General features: G+C 44.2%; 1 protein-coding gene across 1 annotated transcript in view; it reads right to left on the minus strand.

Annotated features, from left to right (window-relative positions):
* nav3 (neuron navigator 3) overlaps nt 1–19972 on the minus strand; it is a 237103-nt gene that overhangs the window by 138042 nt on the left and 79089 nt on the right. Inside the window, exons 4-5 of the mRNA XM_069671283.1 lie at nt 11492–11564; nt 2061–2235 (exon numbers count right to left, since the gene is read on the minus strand). Of these exons, the coding sequence (XP_069527384.1) occupies nt 2061–2235; nt 11492–11564 (248 nt within the window). The remainder of the gene's footprint in view (nt 1–2060; nt 2236–11491; nt 11565–19972) is intronic.

Genomic DNA, 19972 nt, shown 5'->3' on the forward strand with positions numbered 1-19972 from the left:
TCAGGCCTTCCTTTAGATGCTCTTCTAAGGCTGCTCTGTCTATTTACATCACACAGCGACAGGCCTCTGCTTTTACTGCCTTTTACTGCTTAGCTGCCCGTGTGCCAACACTTCTACTGTACAAGGCATGTCTTCATACTGTATCTTATAAATAAACGTGAATTTCTTCAGATTTTTAAACCAGCAAAAACTAAACTGGGGACAACTAATACTGAGTCCATCAATTTGGAGGACAAAAATTCATTTTTGGTGGCCCAAATTTAAGCTATAGGCAATAGGCAATTTAACGCAGCCTGACACAGACTTCCTCAACTGTAATACCTCAATATATGGAAAGACATTAACTATCAATCACCTTTGCATTTGCAGAATCACAGACTGGGTGTCTGTGGCGACTTTCATGGGAAAAATCACAAGCGGCGCCCAGTTAGTGACACGTTTTCCATCACCCAGCAGTGGTTGGTCTGCCAGAGAGGGTAGGCGGAGCTAAGCGGCTGCTTTTCCGCTCTCTGCAAGTGTTGCGAGTAAACAGTAATCTACTATGGCTGAACAAACACAGAAAAGATCAGTGACTACAGATACAACTTCAAAAATCCTTCCTCATCAGCGAGGAAAATCAAGAGTTAAAACCAGAGCCAACCGTGGACGTCACACATGCAACACTGTCTGGATATCTGGGAAGTGTGCTCCCGCAATTACAGTTTATCGCCATAGGTGACAATGAAACTGAGAGCTTTGAGATTACCACTTTAATGAAAAATGTTTGGTCTATCTTCTCTGCATCCCCTCCATCACATTGCTTTTAAAACAACACATGATAAAGTGCCTGTATAAAAAAAGTGTTTTAGAACTTTAAATTATGTTTATTCCTCCCAACTGACATGGCAATGTCATAACATACTCTCAAAGTGTAAGGGTCCTGGTGACCTGGAGCGCTAGCTGGATGGCGCATAATCCAAAAACAGAACAAGCTGACAAAGTCTCCAGTAGCTGTACCTGAGCGTCTACTACTCCTGATCTAGCTCTTTAGCAGCTGCAGCAGTTGATGAGCCGGAGCATTTGCATTCGCCACCGCTACATTAAAGAAATCAGGATGTTTGAATTCATGACAGGGTAGTTGCAAAAGCGTGCAGGACTGGGATAAAAACTTGTTGGACACTGTGAGAGTGAGAATCCCCCAGGAGGAGCTGGACAGCGTTGCTGGGGAGAGGGGCACCTGGGTCACCTTGCTTAGCCCTGGACCTGACCAGGCCCCGGATAAGCAGAAGATGATGGATGGACGGGATACTGGCGGCTACCTACATGTAACATTTGGTGGCCACAGATTATGTTTGCAGCCACTGGCCATTACACCATAGTTGATGCTGAACCCTGACTCAGACAGGATACAATCAATGCAGCTGAACCAGCAATATCATCTATTTCATTCTATACATTCCTCTTCCTTGTCGAAATCTGGTGCCTGCATTACCCACAATGCACCTCAACCGCTGTCAGTTAGAAAACATAAGGCTAGAGCAAGAAGGCAGTAGTTTACCATAGCATTGAACAGGAAACAGGAGGACAAAGCTAACCTAGCTCAATTCAAAATATATGCTAAGCTAGGCTAACAGGCCCTAGCTGTAGCTTTCCAAAGAACAGATGAGAGTTAATCTTCTAATTTATATATTTATGACACAATCTGAAGGTAGAAGTGCATTGAGAATGTTAATATAATGTATCTCCGCTCCCGCTGTCAGCCAGCGTGACTCTTCCCTGTCAGAACTTCCTTTCGGAGCTGACGCAGCAAAAGCTCTAATGAGAAACATTTTCCTCGACGGCTGTTATTAATTTTAACACCAGGGAGAGGCGGTCCATCAGATTCCTGTTTACAAAAGCTCTAACTGGACCTAATTAACCATCCAAACGCAATAAATCGGACGGCCTCTTTTCCAGCGTGGATCCTTAAAAATAATTGGTCCACTAATTCAAACCAGTGATTCATTCCCTTCTGTGACCTCTGGGCCACCTCGACCCCGAATGAGACCCAAACCAACACCAACTACCTGTATGTAACATACCTGGACTGCATCTCTTGTGTCTTGAGGCTGCTGGCGGACGGTGCGGTGCTGCTGGTCTGCTGGCTGAGCTCCACCAGGGACTGGTAGTACTGCTGCTGTTGCTGCTGCTGCTGCTTGTAGCGCGACAGGATGAAGAAGAGGCCCAGGATGCTTTTCAGGTTGCCATTCCTGATCTCTGGAAGGACAAACAAAAGGAAAATTGGAGCGCCGACTAAAGCATGTATGAGCTAACACACAGCTGGTTCATTCAGCAGTGAAGCTCAGCATGGGAGCATGTGGACTGGTGTTACACTGGCAGACGTCTGAGGTAGAAACAGCTAAAAATACACAACAGGAACTTCAGTTTAAGCTTTTGCCACTGAATGAGGAAGTGATAATCACAGGTGCTGTGGGATAACAGCGGAAGTGATACATTTTCTATTGGTAACAGAGAAATTATTTGGATGAGATAAAAAGAGTTTTTGTGCGCTGGCAGTTCCTGTTTTCGATACAGCGCGTTTTCAGCGCAAAAACACCCTCGGCGTCAGCTGGTTTTTGTCACAGTGCTCTCAGTTGAAAATAGTTCAACTTTTGGACCACCGTTTGCCAGTGTCCCTTCTCCCTCACCGACCAATCAAAATCAAGAAGGGGCGGGACTTCAGTTATCAACTTTGTATACATCAATGGCGGAGGAGAAGCGTTTCATTTTCCAACAACTTTCAGCTCTCGAGCTTCTGCTGAAGCCAGGACACGATTCCTTTCCATCGTTTTTATGTTTCATTAATGATTATCAAGCATACAGAGCGATTTAAAAACAGACTTAAAGATCACTACCGAAGGAAGCGGAAGTGCTGCCAGACAACTTTCGTAACTTAGCAACAGTAAGCGCCAGCGAGAAGCGCTCTGAAATTAAGGTCGCGGACGCTGCCAGCGGAAAAAGTGGTGTTAGTGGACACAGGCCCTAATACTTGAGCTGGATTCTAAACAACAAACAAAACTCAATAAGAGAGAAAACAGCAGCACAAATAAGGGCAATCATTTAATAGCAATAATTTAGGGATGTATCCGACTGACTTCAATATAAAGCCTTTATATGTTCCTGTTTTCAGCTGAGTGCCACACTAAACTCCTTAACAAGCCAACATGAGTCATATGTTTTACCTTTAAGACGGACATTTCTAGAAGTTTTCTTTAAGCTGTGGTCTACAGCTGGAAAGCAAATCATTTCCACACTTCTGCTTTCTCAGTGTTTTTGAAGGTACAACATGTCGTTTTGAACTATTTAACCATTCAAGGGATTTTAGTCTTCTAACAGTCACAGCCAACAAAGCCCTTCTGAAGAGCGTCACTGATTTTTACCATGAAACCGCTCCATTGAGTGTTTTACAGATTTTAATCACAGCCGCTGTTCAAGGAGGAGACCTCTGTGGATAAGTCAGCTCTCAGCCCTCTTGAAAGATGGAGAGTCATTTTAAGACATAATTCAATTTCATAGCAAGTGAGGCTCCTGCGTTGCTCTGTGTTCACTGACACAGCTAATTCAACTTTTTGGGAGCAGCCCTTCAATAATCCGACATATACATTTATACTAAACATGAACTCAAAGGGGATGATAGTAATGGACCAGAATAAAGGAGATTATATTCCTGGTCTAGGTTCTCCAAGCAGATAATGTTACCTTTCAAACACGCTGAGCTGACAACAGCGAGGAAGCTTCTAATCAATGAGCAACTTTGTCTGCAGTGTTAATCTCATCCTCATCCTTCAGACAAAACTCAAACAAATGCAATTCCCACAAACTCCTCCGCACCCCAGCCGCGAGGGGATTCAGCAGTCGGAGCGGGAAGAATTGATCACCATCGCTAAAGCACCCATTTGTGAAATGGACTTTTCATATCAAGCCCTCGGTGCGAGCTGGCTCACAGAGGCACGGGGAGGATCGCGCGGCTGATGCAGGGCTTTTTACTCCATTTTTCAATCTGTGAGGCTCAGACACTCTCCCCCAGTCATCCATGGCTGTGCTGTTTGGAGACTGTGGAAGTTGGAGGAGATTAATCTCTTGGGGGTGTTTTCCATTTTCTAACACCCAGAGGTGGTAATTTATACTGGGCCTCAGAGAGGGTCTGAACAGCAGCGTTTTCTGTGCTTCAGGGAGAAACAATGCTGCAGATTAAGCCGAGCAAAGAGCTGCTGTGGACTGAAACTTGTGGCAACTGTGAAAGTTTTTGCGTTACTCGAGAAAACTTTAGAACAGTGCAGGCTTGCACTAAGGTCAAACTTTCAGGTTATCCAGCATTATGCAGCATAGGTGCGATATCAACTGATATGATGGTACCTGCTGTCTCCTTATCTTCCTGCCTCGATGTCCATGTGTCTAAACATAGATAAAATCATTTCCGCTTTGTGCATGTGTATTGCATAGTCCTACACTTGTGTTTTTAAAGATAATAAATGTTGGACTAGGCGGTTCTGTATGATGGAAAAACTTTACATATTGTAGAGACACCTGGGAGGAACAGGGGTCCAGCAGCTCAGTTTTGACCAGCACCAGCGAGCATGTCATTTCCAGCTGTTACTTAGACATAAAGGGTTCAGTCAGTCAGCCATATTGTTGATGATAAAGTTTCTAATTCAGCTTATTGTTTCCTTTTATTTTTAAACCAACCAACACGTCTTCTCTAAGCTGTGATGTGTATTATCTCATGGTTTATCTCGTCTTAAAACTACATTAAAATGCACAGAGCCAAAAAAAGGTGCCGATATGAATAATGAGTGATCAAATAGTAATCATTTGACCATGAGCAGTCCTATTCAAAGCTCAATATCAAATATTGTACGTGTGTTTCTGATGACCTCACACATTAAGCAGCCTCCGCAGCATCACTCTTTCCTTAAAGCTCCTGTGAGGGACTTTCGGTTTGTGTCGACGTTGGCGCCCCTTGTGGACAAAGCCGTACCTCTTATCTCTTTGCTGATTTTGTCCTGTACATGTCTAAGCAGTGTTTTTTGAAAAAAACATCTCATCCTGCTTTCTTTTAAATTTCAAACTTCTCTCTCGCTGTGAATCTTTCCCTTGGAAAATATAGAAAAAAGGCTGATTTGGCAGTGAGAAGTTTATCGCCTCGTCTGACGCCTACCCCCCAGCAGTGGTTACAGGCATTAAAAATAACTCCGAAATCTTGTTGCTGATGGTCTGGTTTGCTTTTGTAGCTCATATAGAGGCGTCACAATTGATTTCTGTTTCATAACCAGTTAAAAACGCCAATCCCAGCTGTCATTGGGTGAGAGGCGGGGTTACACCCTGGATTGATCGGCAGTCAATCACAGGGCTGACACATAGAGACAGACAACCTTTCACGCTCACATGCACCTACAGGCAATTTTAGAGTCACCAAGTAACCTAACGAGCATGTCTTTGGAGTGAGGGAGGAAGCCAGAGTGCCAGGAGGGAACCAACGCATGCATGAGGAGAACATGCAAACTGGAGCCCTTTTCCTACAGGTCAAAAACCCACTAACACCCGGCTTTTTTGCTTAGTGGGAAAGGCTACAATCGCCATTCAGACCCGGGTCAAATGACTCTGCAGTAGAGGAAAGAACATGCAAACTCAGAAAGGCCTCCTTCGCCTGCGACAGGACTCGAACCAAGAGCCCTCGAGCTGTGAGGCAACAGCACTAACCACTGCAGTCCCGTGCAGCTGAGAATTTTGATCAACATTAACATCGTTATGTTGATATAAGAACATGTTGGTAACATTACCTTCATTACATAGTGTACGAGCCGGTGCAACTTCATTGTATATAAGCATATCTTTATGAGACGATTCCTGCAACATCTTGATTAATTCTGTGTTGTATCAAAAGCAGTTGCAAAGTAAAACATCTGCAGGATTTATGCATGAAAGGACACTTTGAGAAGTTGCTACTGTGCTGGATAAAGTGGTTGGTTCTGCTATAACTTCAGACACTCTTCCTGCACACACACAGAAAGAGAGAGAAGAACACCCAACTGCTTTTCTCTCCAAAATGATGTAGTGGAGATATGATCGCTTCGGACATTTTCTGCTTGACCATCAATCGTCTGCAGCTCAGCTTATCACCCGGCTGAAGCTTCTTGAGAGTGTCTGCTGGAAATGTAATGTAAAACTTGCTCGGGGTGTCACCTCTCGCTCGCTTTCTTTTGCTCTTTTTTGAAGTTTGTGAGAGTTTGTATTAGAAAAAGGGACAGCTGGATTCTGTGAGGCAGCGACGGGACATTGGGAGAGACATTTTTGTCTGCAGCCTTTTCATCGGCTGAGAGCAGGATTGGAGGGCTCTTGCCGCTCTGGAGCAGTGTAGAAGGGTATGTGTTTCTGCTTGGCCCAGGCTCAATGAAAATGCGCCTTTGCTTCTGGAGGCCTTCTTAGTGCTCGACATGGTTTCATTCCCTTTTTTTTTCTCATTATTTGGAGCGCTTAGTTGGTTCATGAGTCACAGAGGACTTTGGAGGAGGCGAAGCAAAGGTCTGTCTTTGCTTCCACTGCTGCCCTCGGCTTCTTTGTCTGCGCTCGGCTTTAATTTCTTTGCTTGACTTCCCGATTAAGTGTTTTGTTTTCCAGCAAAGTTCTTACTACACTAGCAAGCCAGAAAGCATCGGCAATACACTAAACTCTAGTTTAACGCCTCACCTTCTGGTCAGAGAACAAGTGTGCACCCTTCCTCTGACCTGGCACAAATGAGGGTTTAAGTGGTCTAATGAAATAAGATCTATTTAACGAAAACTGTGCACCCACTGAGATCAAGCAGGAGGGATTTTTATTGTGGTGAGAAGGTTATCCTGTAGGTAGCCCTGAGCCTGTTCAGTTAAGGTCCCAGCTGCAGAGACCCTGTGGAGGAAAGAGGCCTTAATGACCTGTTGTAAGGACCCCTCACTGTAACCCATTATCAACTACAGGAAATGTGTGTTTTGGAGCTTTACACCTACTTTTTTAAGGCTGGTACCGGTAGACCGAACTTCCTGTGGATAATTATCACATTTCAGGTAGTAAAACTCTTTTTTGTTGTTCATCTCTTTGTGGGAAGGGGTCAAGAGTGAGTTCGAGGGTTTTTTTCCTTATTACACGCCCGAGAATCTACAGCCACACAAGGGGCTTCGCTGTGCTTGAAGCTAAACACATGTTCACACCGACAATTCCAACATGCAGAGCTGAGACTGTTAGCATTCATCATCTGAGTTTATCATGTTAGCATGTCAAACAGCACCCACGTAAAGTACAGCTCAGGCTGATTTGCCTTTGATTGTTGATTAGTGTTGTTGGTTTGTCGTAATAAACCAAAGTATTGGAGTTTATATATGTAACCAAACAAAGAAATGAACAAGCCTTTCAAATTACCCTCACTGACATTTGACCTGTAGAATAGAAGCCAATAGAAGTTGGCAGTAGATGAAATGTTAAATGCTAAGAGTTTTTACTTAACACTAGAACCGCCAACGGGTAAAATTTACCCGCAGCTGGCTTTTGATTGCATGTAACTTTTTTTTCAGGAAATATTGAAGCCCCCCAGTCTTTGACTTTTCCTAAAAGTGTGTTTGGTAGCGCCCCCTGTTGTTAAAAATGACAGATTTAAAAAATGGCCATTTATACCTATAACCACCAGCAGGTTAAGTTTACCCATATATAGAACGTTGTCATTTTCGCGCCATCCATTTCGCGCATCAAGATTGATGCATTGTCTGTTACTATGGCAACGCCTTTTTTTCTACTACTGTGTGTCACAAGTTGCTCATCAAGTCATAAACTCCAATTCAACATGGATAAGAGGAAGAGATGCATGAATGTAAATCAGGGCTTAGGTTTACTCAGTGCCCTATGTGAAGGTGAGTCTGATGGTCGGCAGGTCTCTGGACTGTATGCTGCTGTTTGGTTTGTTTTCTGCACATCTAACATTTCATTATAGGACTTTGTGTTGTAAAATGATAAATAAATGAACGTTGTACCTTGAAAATCAACACATTCTAATAGAAGGAACATTTTACCCGTTGGCGGTTTTAGACTGTGACCCCTGGCGGTTCTGGTGTTAAAAGCATAAATATCCACCTCATAGCAGAGCAAGAGGCAAAGCAATACACGTCTGAAGATTCTGAAAACTTTTCCCTGGATAAATGAAAAGTAAATGAAGACTTCATGGTAGCGATAGATGGAAAGTCAAGGGATCACTAAAGTCATTGGGAATCATCCTCTGGGGACCGTGAATGTCTGTAAAAACCTGTGCCAATCCATCTTGCAGCTGAGGAGATATTTCCCTGGATGAGTGAAAAGTGTGGTCGCAAATAGATGAAAAGTCAGGTTATAATCATTAGGATTCATCCTCTGGGGACTGTGAATGTCTGTACAGAACTTTGAGCCAATGTGACCAGAAGATATTGTGACATTTCACTGGATAAGAGAAACATTTGACTTGCTGGTGACGGTATGTAGAAAGTCAGGAGCTTTAAAGTCATTAGGATTCATCCTCTGGGTCCCTGGATGTCTGTATGAATAACAAACCTTTCAATCGTTCTTGGGATACATGTTTTAAAATATGGAAAATATATAGTGAAAGGTATAAAAAATATCCTGCATTATGAACTATCTTTCTATGCAGTCAAAAAGTCACTGTCATACCTAGCTGTGGCATTAAAGAGGCTTAAAACTTGTCTTTATTGAAGCCTACAACCCCCCCTTAGTGGAAACATCTGAGGGGGAACCATAACTCTCTCCAACAAGATGAGTTTTTCCGGAACTTGGGTTTACAGCCTGCCACCACAGAGATGCAAGGGGACTTCTCGAGAGGTTATTACAATAAGTAGGCTCAGGAAAAAAACACTGTGGCTGCATGCACATCAAACATTCCACTTTGTTTGATTCCCAGGCCTTGTAAAAGGATAATAAAGACTGCACATGCCAGCCAACAGAATCTGGAAATCCCTGAGCTGATTCAATTAGACATGAGAGGGCAGGCATGGCAATCGAATTTAACTCACAAACAACCGCAGCCCATTCGGAGCAGGTCTTCAGAATGAGGCTGACAAAGGCAGACATGAGGGAGAAGACGGACTGAGTGATGAAACGCAGCAGCAACGGCGATGGACACAGTAACCCAATAGCCCATATATTTACAGACCCACTTTGAAATTCCAGGCCTAGTGAGTCACTTTGCTGTTTTTAGTGCTGGAGTGGGGGAGCTGCAGAATTTAGAGCTGTCGGTCAGTGTGTCAGGCTGTCAGACTATTTCTGCTGCTGGAGGGGTCAAGGGCACGCTCACCTCTTTAGTGTTTAAAGGGGAGCAGGAACAACATGAGGCCGGGCAGGGACGGGTTCAAAAGAGCAGCTGGAGACTTTTTCTACTAGAATAATTAAGACGTGCTCGTAGATATAAAGTACGTCTATCGAGAAACCCAAAGAGTTTAGTTTTTCACAGTGTTACCAAGCTGTAAACAGCGGCTCCCAACAATCTGACATTGGAGAAACACAACATATCCTCACACTACAGTTTGTATACACAAAGTTATACTGCAAACATCCAACATTTTCGAATCAAAGATGGTCAAATACAGACGCTACATCCCTTTAAGTCTTATACAGAAGCCCAGCGTAGTTTTGTTTTAGTCTCAAGGTTCAAGGTTCCCTTTATCGTCTGTTTAGAGGTCATTTTTCATCCTTTCAAAAACATGGTTTGGTCTTTTTAAGGTATCCTGTTTGCTGTTTCAAGGGATCCTTTAGCATCCTTTTTAATAGTTTTTATTCCCATCTAACAAAAAGTTTAAAGGTTATCTTAAGCCTGGCCCACACTGCAAGATTAAACAGGGTGCTGGTTTGGCTTAGCGGTTAAATTGGTGAACGTATACAGAGGCTATTGTCCTCAATGTGGCGGCCCCGGATTCAACTCCCACCCACGGCCCCTTGCTGCGTGTCATCCCCACTCTCTCTTCCCCTGTTTCCGGCACCATCCACTGTCCTGTCTTCAAATAAAGGCATAAAAAAGCCAAAAAATAATCTTAAAAAAAAAAGAAGATAGATTGAATAGGTTTGTTCCTTTAGCGTGGGGAGAGTCCGACTCTCACAACTGGAAATCCACTTAATCTCTCGCGCTCAAACGTGACTTTAGAGGAAACAAATATGGCGGACGACAGGCAGGAAGAATTGGCGATGATAGTTTTTGTAATTTTTTACTGAAAATTCACAAAAAAAAAAAACTCTGCTTCCTGCTAAAGTCAGCTTGCTTCCTGATTGGCTATCGCTTTGCTCCACGTTACAATCCACAGAGTGCGTGCTCGGCTGTCCTCGGGGTTGCCCCCACACAACAGGATCGTATATATTGAACATGTTTAATATGTGTATATATATTTGAAATCTGTGCGGCCACAACATCCTTCCTAGCAGATCTGGGTCAAATCACCCACAACATCCCTCACACCACAGGAACATCTGGCAAGATCATCTTTGGAACCACCAAATATCAGGACTGCTTGGAAGAGGGGAATCAGGCGAATAATCAGATGTAGTGTTTACCGAGACTGAAGTGCTTGTTCTTTTCCATTCTCAAATCGGGTTAAGGGGAAACAGTGGTTTGGTTGGGTTTAGCATCAAAATGCTAGTTGGTAAGTTAAGGAAACACACCAAGTTATGTGTCCAGTGTTGACTTCTTGATTTACACCCGCCTCAAACCTGAGTCTCCCAGCTGAAAGTCCTGCGTTCATCACCCCAAACCACAACCCAAAACCCTAGCTGCTGCACCTTGACTACCTTTGTAATGTACAGCATGCAGGTGTGCGTTACAGGTGAAACACTTCACATGATGCAATGCTGCACATTTCATTTGCTGTGCATTTCCATGAGAGCTTTACTGAAGCTCTTTGCATGCAACAAATAAACTGAATGCAGTTTGAATAATTTAAAACCTCTGAAGGAATCTTGCAGAGTGAACATCAAGAATCAGAAGACATAATTTGTAACTTGACTGAAATTATAACTCTGGCTTTGTGAGACTATTTTAGTTTATCGCTCAATTTGGCTTGCAGTCACAGAGTACAGACCTCTGCTGCAGTCGTGTCTGTCATATAAACCCTGAGCTGTGTACCCTGATGGTTGGGAGTCAAATCCCTCTCTGCAGTTTTTATCCTCCCACAATCCCCTTTGATGCCCTAATGATTGCCTACGCTGCCATGGTGAAAGCTGGAGATGGGGAAACTGCACCCTGATACCAACTTGGTAAATTCCATTGCTATGAAGTATCATAGTATGTCTTGGAAAAAGACTTTTTTGGTGCTGTGAAGAAATGGAAAGCTACCCACGGAAGGCTGGGTGGTGCTGGACCCGAATGCATTTTCCAGCTGTAGTGATTAGAGATATAGGGAGGCCCTTCTTCTGCTGCAACACTGATTCAATTTAGAGTTTTATGAGGCCTGAAATGTGTATTGTTTATTCTTCCTACCTTCTGCTGAGAGCCCTTGTACATTCACTCCTCTGGCGTCCAGGAAACTGAGGCAGGCGTCCACATTCTCGATCTGCGGAGGAGACGGCAGACGGTCAGCACAAAGGACAGACACAGCAAGAATGTGACGATACTTAACATGCAATGAGCCGAAATGTCCCGGGTTAGAGGGCTCGGAGGATGAGGAACGTCAGCGTTATGACCAATGAAGCAAATCATTGTCTGGATATTAAGCGACCCCCACTCGACCCCGGCAGCCGACTGCGTGACATACTGACCGCAGTGTAACGCCACCTACACAGCCTGGGCATGCACACACGCTCCTATACATACATGCACATCGGCTATAATGGCATAACAACATAGTAAATTTAGATCCACGCAGACAGAAACACACACACTGTAAAGAACGTACACACATTTGCACACAAAGAAAGGGCGTGCGGGTCGGCGTTGCCCACTTGAGGCCTTTCACAGCACGGTCAACAACTGTCACCCCTGCACACTGGTGTCAGTTTCACAAAGGCCCTCTGAGGCAGCAGTTATTAGGGGGATTTTTTTGCTAACGGGCTGCTTCATTAGCATGATGGCCGGTCGCCAACGCCCCTCAGGAGGTCTGTGATGACGGGGTCAAAGGTGGGAGCGCTCCGTTTCAGCGCAGTGTGCCAAGGCCACACAAAGGGCAGGGCTGGCAGCTCAGCCAGACGTCCAGCGGGCAATGATGATTCATGAGCTGTGACTCCCCTCTGCCTCTCTAAAAGTCTCTCTCCCTCTCTATTTCATGCTCTCTCTCTCTCAGTGTCCCTGCATTTCTTTCTTTGCAAGAGGCAGACTTTGTAGGATGAAGATAATGAGTCACATCTGCACTCAGGCCGTTTGGAAACTTGCTGATTCACACCGAGCTGCACTGTGTCGTCCTCTATGGCTTAATTATGTGTATTTATGTGACATTTATTATTACTTAGAGAATTAGCCCTGTCTTAATGCACAGAGAGACAGACAGTGTCCTCTCTCACCATGTAGTTGTAACAAGCTTTAACATACCAGACTTTCTAATTGAGATCACAAACTTTTTATGTCCTTTACACAAATTATTTTGCAGCAGTAGCAGCAAATAATGCGCCTTGGTTTTCTCATTGTCATAGTGTACTTTTACGGGCAATGTTTTTTTCAAGAGCACAAAGTACAGTCTAATCTGTTCCCTACTAGCGACTAGAAGTCTTAATGTAAAAAGATCAGTTAAATTTGCAAACAGGAGTGGTTGACGAGCAAAAAATGTATCTTTGAAAACGAAAACTCTGACGACAGGAACAGGACGAGACGGGACTAAAATGTTAGCGGTGTTGGACATTTAAAATGCAGATGTTCCCTCAGCTGTGCGTCTAAGCTGTCTGTCAAAATACAAGCAACACATTCCTATAACTAAGTAACCCGGTTGGAGATAATAACTTTATTTATATAGCACCTTTAAAAACAAGAGTTTACGAAGTTCTTTGACAACGAAGCAAAGCAAAGCACAGAACCCAACAACAGGAGAACCCACACAACATGGCCAGACACCAGACCAAGGGGACAAAGCAGGGAGAAGGAGAAACAATAAATAGAAATAAAATAACTAAACAAGATAAAAGAGAGGAAATTAAGCAAGAAAAAAAGAAAGAAAAGCTGGAAAAGCAATAAAATAAATAAATAAAAACCTGCAAGGGCAATAAAACAATAAAAGATTTCAAAGCAATAGAAGCAATAAAAAGAAATAAAGGCAATATAAGAGAAATAAAGCAATAAGAGAGTGAGCCACATAACAGGTGTCACGAAGGTGGTTGTGAACTTTCTCTGTTAACTCGACATTCTGCGTCAGGCTCCGTGCGCACTCATCGGCTGTCTGCTTCATTCAGACCATTTAAGAGAAGCGATGATGAAAGGTTGACTTTAGATGCTGTGTCCTCACCGTTCTTTTACTGTACGGATGATCTGCTGAAATGTAAAGTCTTAATTTTACCCAAAGCAAACAGGTAAAAACGAGAAGAGGACGGAGGGGTCATTTTCTAAAGAGAGAAAATGTTTTACAAAAAGTAGTGACTGAAAAGTGATTTTTTACTGAGCTGTCGACTTAAACTATAAAAGGTAAAATGAGTCAAATGTAAAACATAAGCATTTTCATCTGAAGACTAAATCTAAAATAGCTGCCAAAAAGAGCACTGCTCGATATAGGGGCGGCTATCCCTACTATATACAGGATATAGATCGTATTGTAAGTAGAGACTGTGAAAAACGACAGCATCAGTTATTTTTGCAGACGCCCATTACAACATCTGTTTCGTTTAAGTGACAAAAGCCTCCTTCAGCAGACGTTACTATGGGAGCAAAGGGGAAAGTCAGGCTAGGGAGGTTGCTGTTCATTTCCAATTTTGTTCCTATTCTGTCATAATGAGACCAAAGATGACCTCGCCTTAAAGGATAACTTTTCAACCTAGACCCTGTTTTCCCATGTATTTGTGTGTAAGTGGCTAGTGTAGACAACAATTATTGAAATCGATCCAGTATTCAGGGAGGGAGCACCAGCCGGCAGCCGAAAAATCCCGAAGTTATCCTTTAATGAAGCACACATTTAACTCAAACCATGATATTTCCCTGAACCTAACAAAGCGTCTTCAGGGCAGAAATCCAACTAATCCTTACAGTAAGAATCTTAAACTTTTTAATTGAAATAAGTCTCTGTCTATCACCGAATGAGGTAACACAATGGTGATTGAGTCTATGGCCCACTGATGAAAGCCTTTGCATTTGCAGTATATTGTATTTTTATGGACAAGGTGTCACAAAATCACAAGTGGCGCCCAGTTAGTGACGCGTTTTCCATCAGCCAGCAGTGGTTAGTCTGCCAGAGAGGGTGGGCGGAGCTGTGAGTGTTGTGAGTAAACAGTAATCTACTATGGCTGAACAAACAAAGAAAAGATGGATGACTACAGATACAACTTCAACAAGAAGTGAAAATCCAAAGAAAAAGAAACAAATTGGCCGTTCAGATGAAGGCAAACAGTCTGAAAAGGAAAGCGACCGTCAGCCAGGAAAATCAAGAGTTAGAACCATGACAAAGGGAGCCAGCCGTCGACGTCTGGTTAAATTTGGAAGAGAACTCTTGTAGTTACTTATAATTGTCAGTGGGAGGCGCTCAAGAGTGAGATTGTATCTTTAACCAGAGCTCCTTTAGATTTAGAATGTCGCCCACCAATGTTGCCATCAGTGTTGTTGTACGGGACATGGGTTGAAAGGGAATTGTTTCACAAGTGACAGCACAGTTCCCAGTTGATCTGTGTGACAGCAGAATACTCCTGGCTGATCGCAGGCTTCGCTTCAGTGATGGCGACACTATTTCTGCATAGACGAGCTACAGCTTAGAAATGTAAATAGATTCTAAAACCAATTTAGCAGAAAGTTCACTGACCACACATGCTATTTTTCCGCACATTAAGTCTGTACCCTCACACTGCCCATTACATCCTCGACTCCCGGCCTCTGAGCAGCTGCACTCTGCTCAAGGACACCCTCCGCTTGTTGAGGAAGAGCGCCTCCCTCGCTGTCACTTTCTCTCCACACACTGATGTGTTTACACTGCTTGTATCAACAGGGAGCCCTGCGGGACAAGAAGTCACACAGACAGCTTCTCCATCTGCCCCGACACAGCTCACAACCTCCCGCCCGGTCACCACACACATTCCCGCGGCAGGCGCTGCACCTCCTTACATGTGGGCTTCAACATGCTGCACACAGAGCCTGACACATGTGTGCCCACGCTGCTCGCTTGTTTGATTAACCCACACAAACTCTCAGAAGTTTGTATGTGGAAACACATGTGCAGAGCAGCGTTCTGAATGCTCATTACTTCAGGTTTAATTAGACTGACCGCAAGCACGATGTGGGATGCAGCAGTATTCAGAAATAAAAAGCCCATAGGCAGGAGGAGACGATTTAATCGGCTGTATTTGCATGATAGCGGACATTTCTATCGAGGGAGAGCTTAATTAGATTCGTTCAGATTGAAATATTTACAACAAAAGCTTGGAAGACGTTTTGCATTTCTTCCACAGGCAGTGTGTGTGTGTGTTCTTGTGAGTGTGTGAAGGCTGGTTTAATAGCTGATAAAGACTAAAAGGAGTGAACTCATAAACACGCAGTAAATCTCTCTCTTCTTTTAAAAGAAAACCGGCGTCACTGATGAAACCTGGGCCTTCTTTCTCGGAGCTTTCTCTCCAAGCAGAAGGCCCCACGGCTTTTCCGACAAACCGCTGTTTGTTTTTACTCGGCCTTAACTCTAAAATGACGTAAACAAGCGGAATAATGATTGAAGGCGTTGATGACTGCGCGGGCATTAATGTTCCGCAGGGTCCTGGCGATGTTTAACTGCTAGTTTGGTGGGCGGTTTGGCTTTGCGGCATCCTGTAACAGCTTCTCGAGAAACCGACATCATTTATTTTTCCAGCGCAGGCTGGCATCAGACGGACCCGCGTAAGCCATTAAAAGCCATTTGGAAAAAAGGGCATTTTGATGAGGCGCACTTCACCCAATCATCAAGTACTTAAGGGCAGGAAAAAAGGGAGCGCGCTCCGAGGAGTGACAGGACGGCACATGTGCAACACGCACTGCGGGGAGGAAACTTGCAACGAGGCCTTGAAGAATAATGAGGGGGAGCTGTTAAATTTCTGTGATAATCAGTTTCAGTTATTCGAAGTTTCATTGACAGAGCCACACAGCAAAATATCACGTCCCAACCGACACCGGCAGCAGAGCAGAAACGGCTTGGACCATGGCTGTGACACGAGCAGCCGTCTCTGCTGCAACCTGTCCTCCACAGTCCTCTCCAATCACTGCTGAGTTAGCATCAGCACTTAAAGAAAGACGTACAGATGGAGGGACAAGATAGAGTGAATGAACACTTGTGTATTCAATGTATTCACATTTTGTAATTGCTGCTCCATTTGCTGGTTTTCATTGTCAGTCTGCTGTTAGAGTGCTGGATTCTGATTGTCTGCTTATAATCCACTGTTTCTGTCGTCTTCTCTCTGATATCAGCCTCATTGTTTACCATTCACTCTCCTACAGCTGCACCCGAGCTGTGTGAAGTTACTGCTCATGCTAACCGAACAGTTTCTACTGCTGCTACTTCAAATTGAAAGCGTTCAGACGGTGGAGGCTTTTATTTTGAAGCATTCACAGGAAATAGAATTTAATAATCACCCGGGTTACAGAAGAAGCAAGAATGTGACTTTCATTGGATCATGGTCATTGCAGCGTTTGTGACAGCGCTGCAAAACTCTACCGAGCTAGTGAACATATGATGAGAATTACGTGTAGAATTGTTCGATTGAGAATGAACCTTTTTTTTTTATTATAATTGAGATAAGGAGATCAGTGTGTCTGCAAGTTGTTTAAATGTTCCAAGTATTCAACAAGCAAACAAAAATCTACCTGAACATCCTTCATCTACAGCGCTTATCCTGTTCAGGGTCGCAGGGGGGCTGGAGTCTTAGCTATAGCGCCCCCTTCAGCTCTTCTGCTGCCGTCTGCAATTTCAACTGCTGTTGTGGCGTTCCAGCGCTTTGCATTGTGGGATACAGCCAGCGAGGCAGACTTGTCCGATGCATACTGGAGATTCTTTTTCCAAATCAGTACGACATCCGTGTATTTTTGGCATACTGCACATTTTGCTTTTGTTTGCATACTGCATGCTACACTTGTGCCTTATGCCATTTCAACCCTCACACTCGAACCTGCGGCCAATTTGGAGTCACCAGTCAACCTAACGAGCATGTCTGTGAAATGCTGGAGGAAGCAGGAGTACCCAGAGGGAACCCAAGCATGGGCGGGGAAGGCCACATAGAAAGGCCCCCTTCGTCCAAACTGGGATTCAAACCAGGAACTTTGAGCTGTAAGGTGACCGCGCTCACCACTGCACCACCCCTGTAGTACTGAATAACTCCACTTCATGCCTTCATTTGAGAGAGCGAGGACAGTGGATAGCGTCCTGTCTAACTTTAATAGCGCTCCATGTAAAAGTGAGACCAGCTCTCGCTCTGAGTGCACTTTAAATGTACTTTTGATGAATTGCATCAGCAAAGTTATGAATTTTACATTTCTTTAGTGCATTTTTTTACTCTTTTTACTCCTTGTTAAAAGCTACACTGCAGTGAAACCAAATGAGACACTACATCTGCATGTTTGCACATTAACATCCTGAAGTCGCTCCTCGTCAGTGAAACGTGTGCAGGAGAACGCGCGCCCTCTCCACAGCTATCAAGTGACTGATGCATGATGAGTGGAATGGGAAAGTGTTATCCATTAGACGTGACTGTCAGATACAAATGGGCCGACACCTTCATTACCACAGAAAACAACCTCCTTCAAGACGGCTCTGGAAAAGCAGGCGTTAGCACTTTGCAGCGATGAGCACGGCTCAATAATTGAAGGGTTTTAACCCAAAATGTTACATATCCACTGGAAAACACATGCCGCCTTAAATCCCCCAGTCTGTATCACAGACGCGCTGATGACTCACAAACAGAGCTGTTTTGTCAGAAGGTCTTCTGATGACTCAGTTGACTTTTAGTTTTTCTTTCCAATCTGTTTTACTTTCGAGCTGGCGATTATTCTCTGAGCGCTGTCAGTGCCGATTTGGTTATTTTACAGCCACACGAACACTGTGCTCGCACCTCGTCCTGGTGGGTTCAGGGACGTTAGAGGCTGTGGGCTCTTTGTGTTCCTCACAGAAGCCAAATCAAGCAAAGAGCTGATTGGCTTTTGTAGCATCTCTTTAGATATTCTTTAGCTTTAGGCTGAAATCAAAGTGCTGTGATGAGTCATGAGGAGCCAGAGAAGTCAAAATCCTTCACATACAAAGCTCAGTGTCATCGCTTTGAGCTCCCTGTAGATCAAAATCGATACCTGCTCAAGCTAACAAATAGTTTTACCTCAGACGCTCCTGCATCAGAGTTTTCTTTCTTCTTCTATTCAGCATAAAAGGCAGAATGTGGAGAGGATGAATAAACACTTTTTGTACTTACTAATTCCTCCTGGCACTCGAAACCTAATGAGGCAGAACTCATCGCTCATGCTGAGGCGACACAAAGCTTGGATGCTTTTACAGCCAGAGTATACTTTATTAATCATTGCTGTTGAGCTAAACTGCTTTGAAAGACAAATATTTACATGCAGACAAATCCAAATGTCTCCGCTTGAGTTGTGGCCCAAAGGTTTTGTAAATGGAACGCAAGACTTGTGCGTTTTTGCTCATTAAACAGCCAAGACCTGCAGGACGTAGCAGCTCGTTGTTGCACCAAACCGGCAGCTTCGTTCCTCCATCACCTCTCTGTCAACTCCTCTCTTCAGGCCGGGGGCGGCTGACACTTGTGCATTCACCAGTCTCGCACCAAAACACTCCACCGACTCCTCTTCCACCCTGCCCCATCGCTCGCAGTGCGTCCAGAGCAGACAGCTGCTGACAGACCATGAATCAGACGGGACGGAGGCTGTGGAGCAGCTGATGGGCAGAGGGGAGGCTGGGTTAAAGGATCCTGTCTCATAGTCCAGGGATCATCGCTCATCATGTCCGAATACAAAAGCAAAGAAACTTTTTCTCATTTGGCGTCGGCTGGAGGAATGTTTTATACAATATTGATCACAGCGGCCGTACCATGATCCCTGACTCGAATCATTCACGGCTGACAGCTGAGCATAAGTCTCTGAAATCGTTAAGAAAGCAGTTATTGTTCATCTTTAGGAACACAGTGAGGGGGGTTCACTCAGAATGAATTGCAGCCGCTGATAGCTCCATAAATTGCGCTTCATTTGCACCCGCTATCTGCTCCGTCTCAAGGTCCGAGTCACAAAGCAAATTGCACTGATGATATTGAAGCACAAACGCGCCCATGAGAATCGCAGATCCGTGCAGTTTGCTCTTGTTTTGTGTCTGATTGTGGAGAGAGGCTGTCTGCACCTCCGCTCTCTGCACTACACTGACGGATCTCACCTCCATGCACAGATCGATGATGAGCCGGGAGAGGAGGGGGCAGCTCTTTTAACAGTTCATTGTAAAGCCCAGACTCGACAGGTGTTTCAGTTTCACTGTTTGTAACGCAGCTTCATCCATATAATAACCCCCATCCTGCGTAACGGCTCCAGACCGTCTCCACACGTGAACAAAGTGTGCCCATGTGCCAGGGTTGACCCTTGCACAGCCCCGGACTGATTGGTTTCCTTATTATTAACAGATTGTTTTTTCAGACATATATATTTTTTGATCACACAAAAAGTGGAATTGTCGTCATGATCACTGGAAACTCTGGAGCTGCACCGCAGTTTCCACCAGCTCTCTGCAGACGTTGATATTTTCACTCTAACTGCGCGATGCTGTTAGCGCTGGAGTTTGTGAATTAGACACTTTTTGCCAAGAGGCTCATTTGCATAGAAAGTAGCTAAATTTGCTCC

Source organism: Semicossyphus pulcher, unplaced genomic scaffold (assembly GCF_022749685.1).
Source record: "Semicossyphus pulcher isolate SPU_LCO1_2020_fin unplaced genomic scaffold, fSemPul1.0.p SCAF_20, whole genome shotgun sequence".
NCBI lineage: Eukaryota > Metazoa > Chordata > Actinopteri > Labriformes > Labridae > Semicossyphus > Semicossyphus pulcher.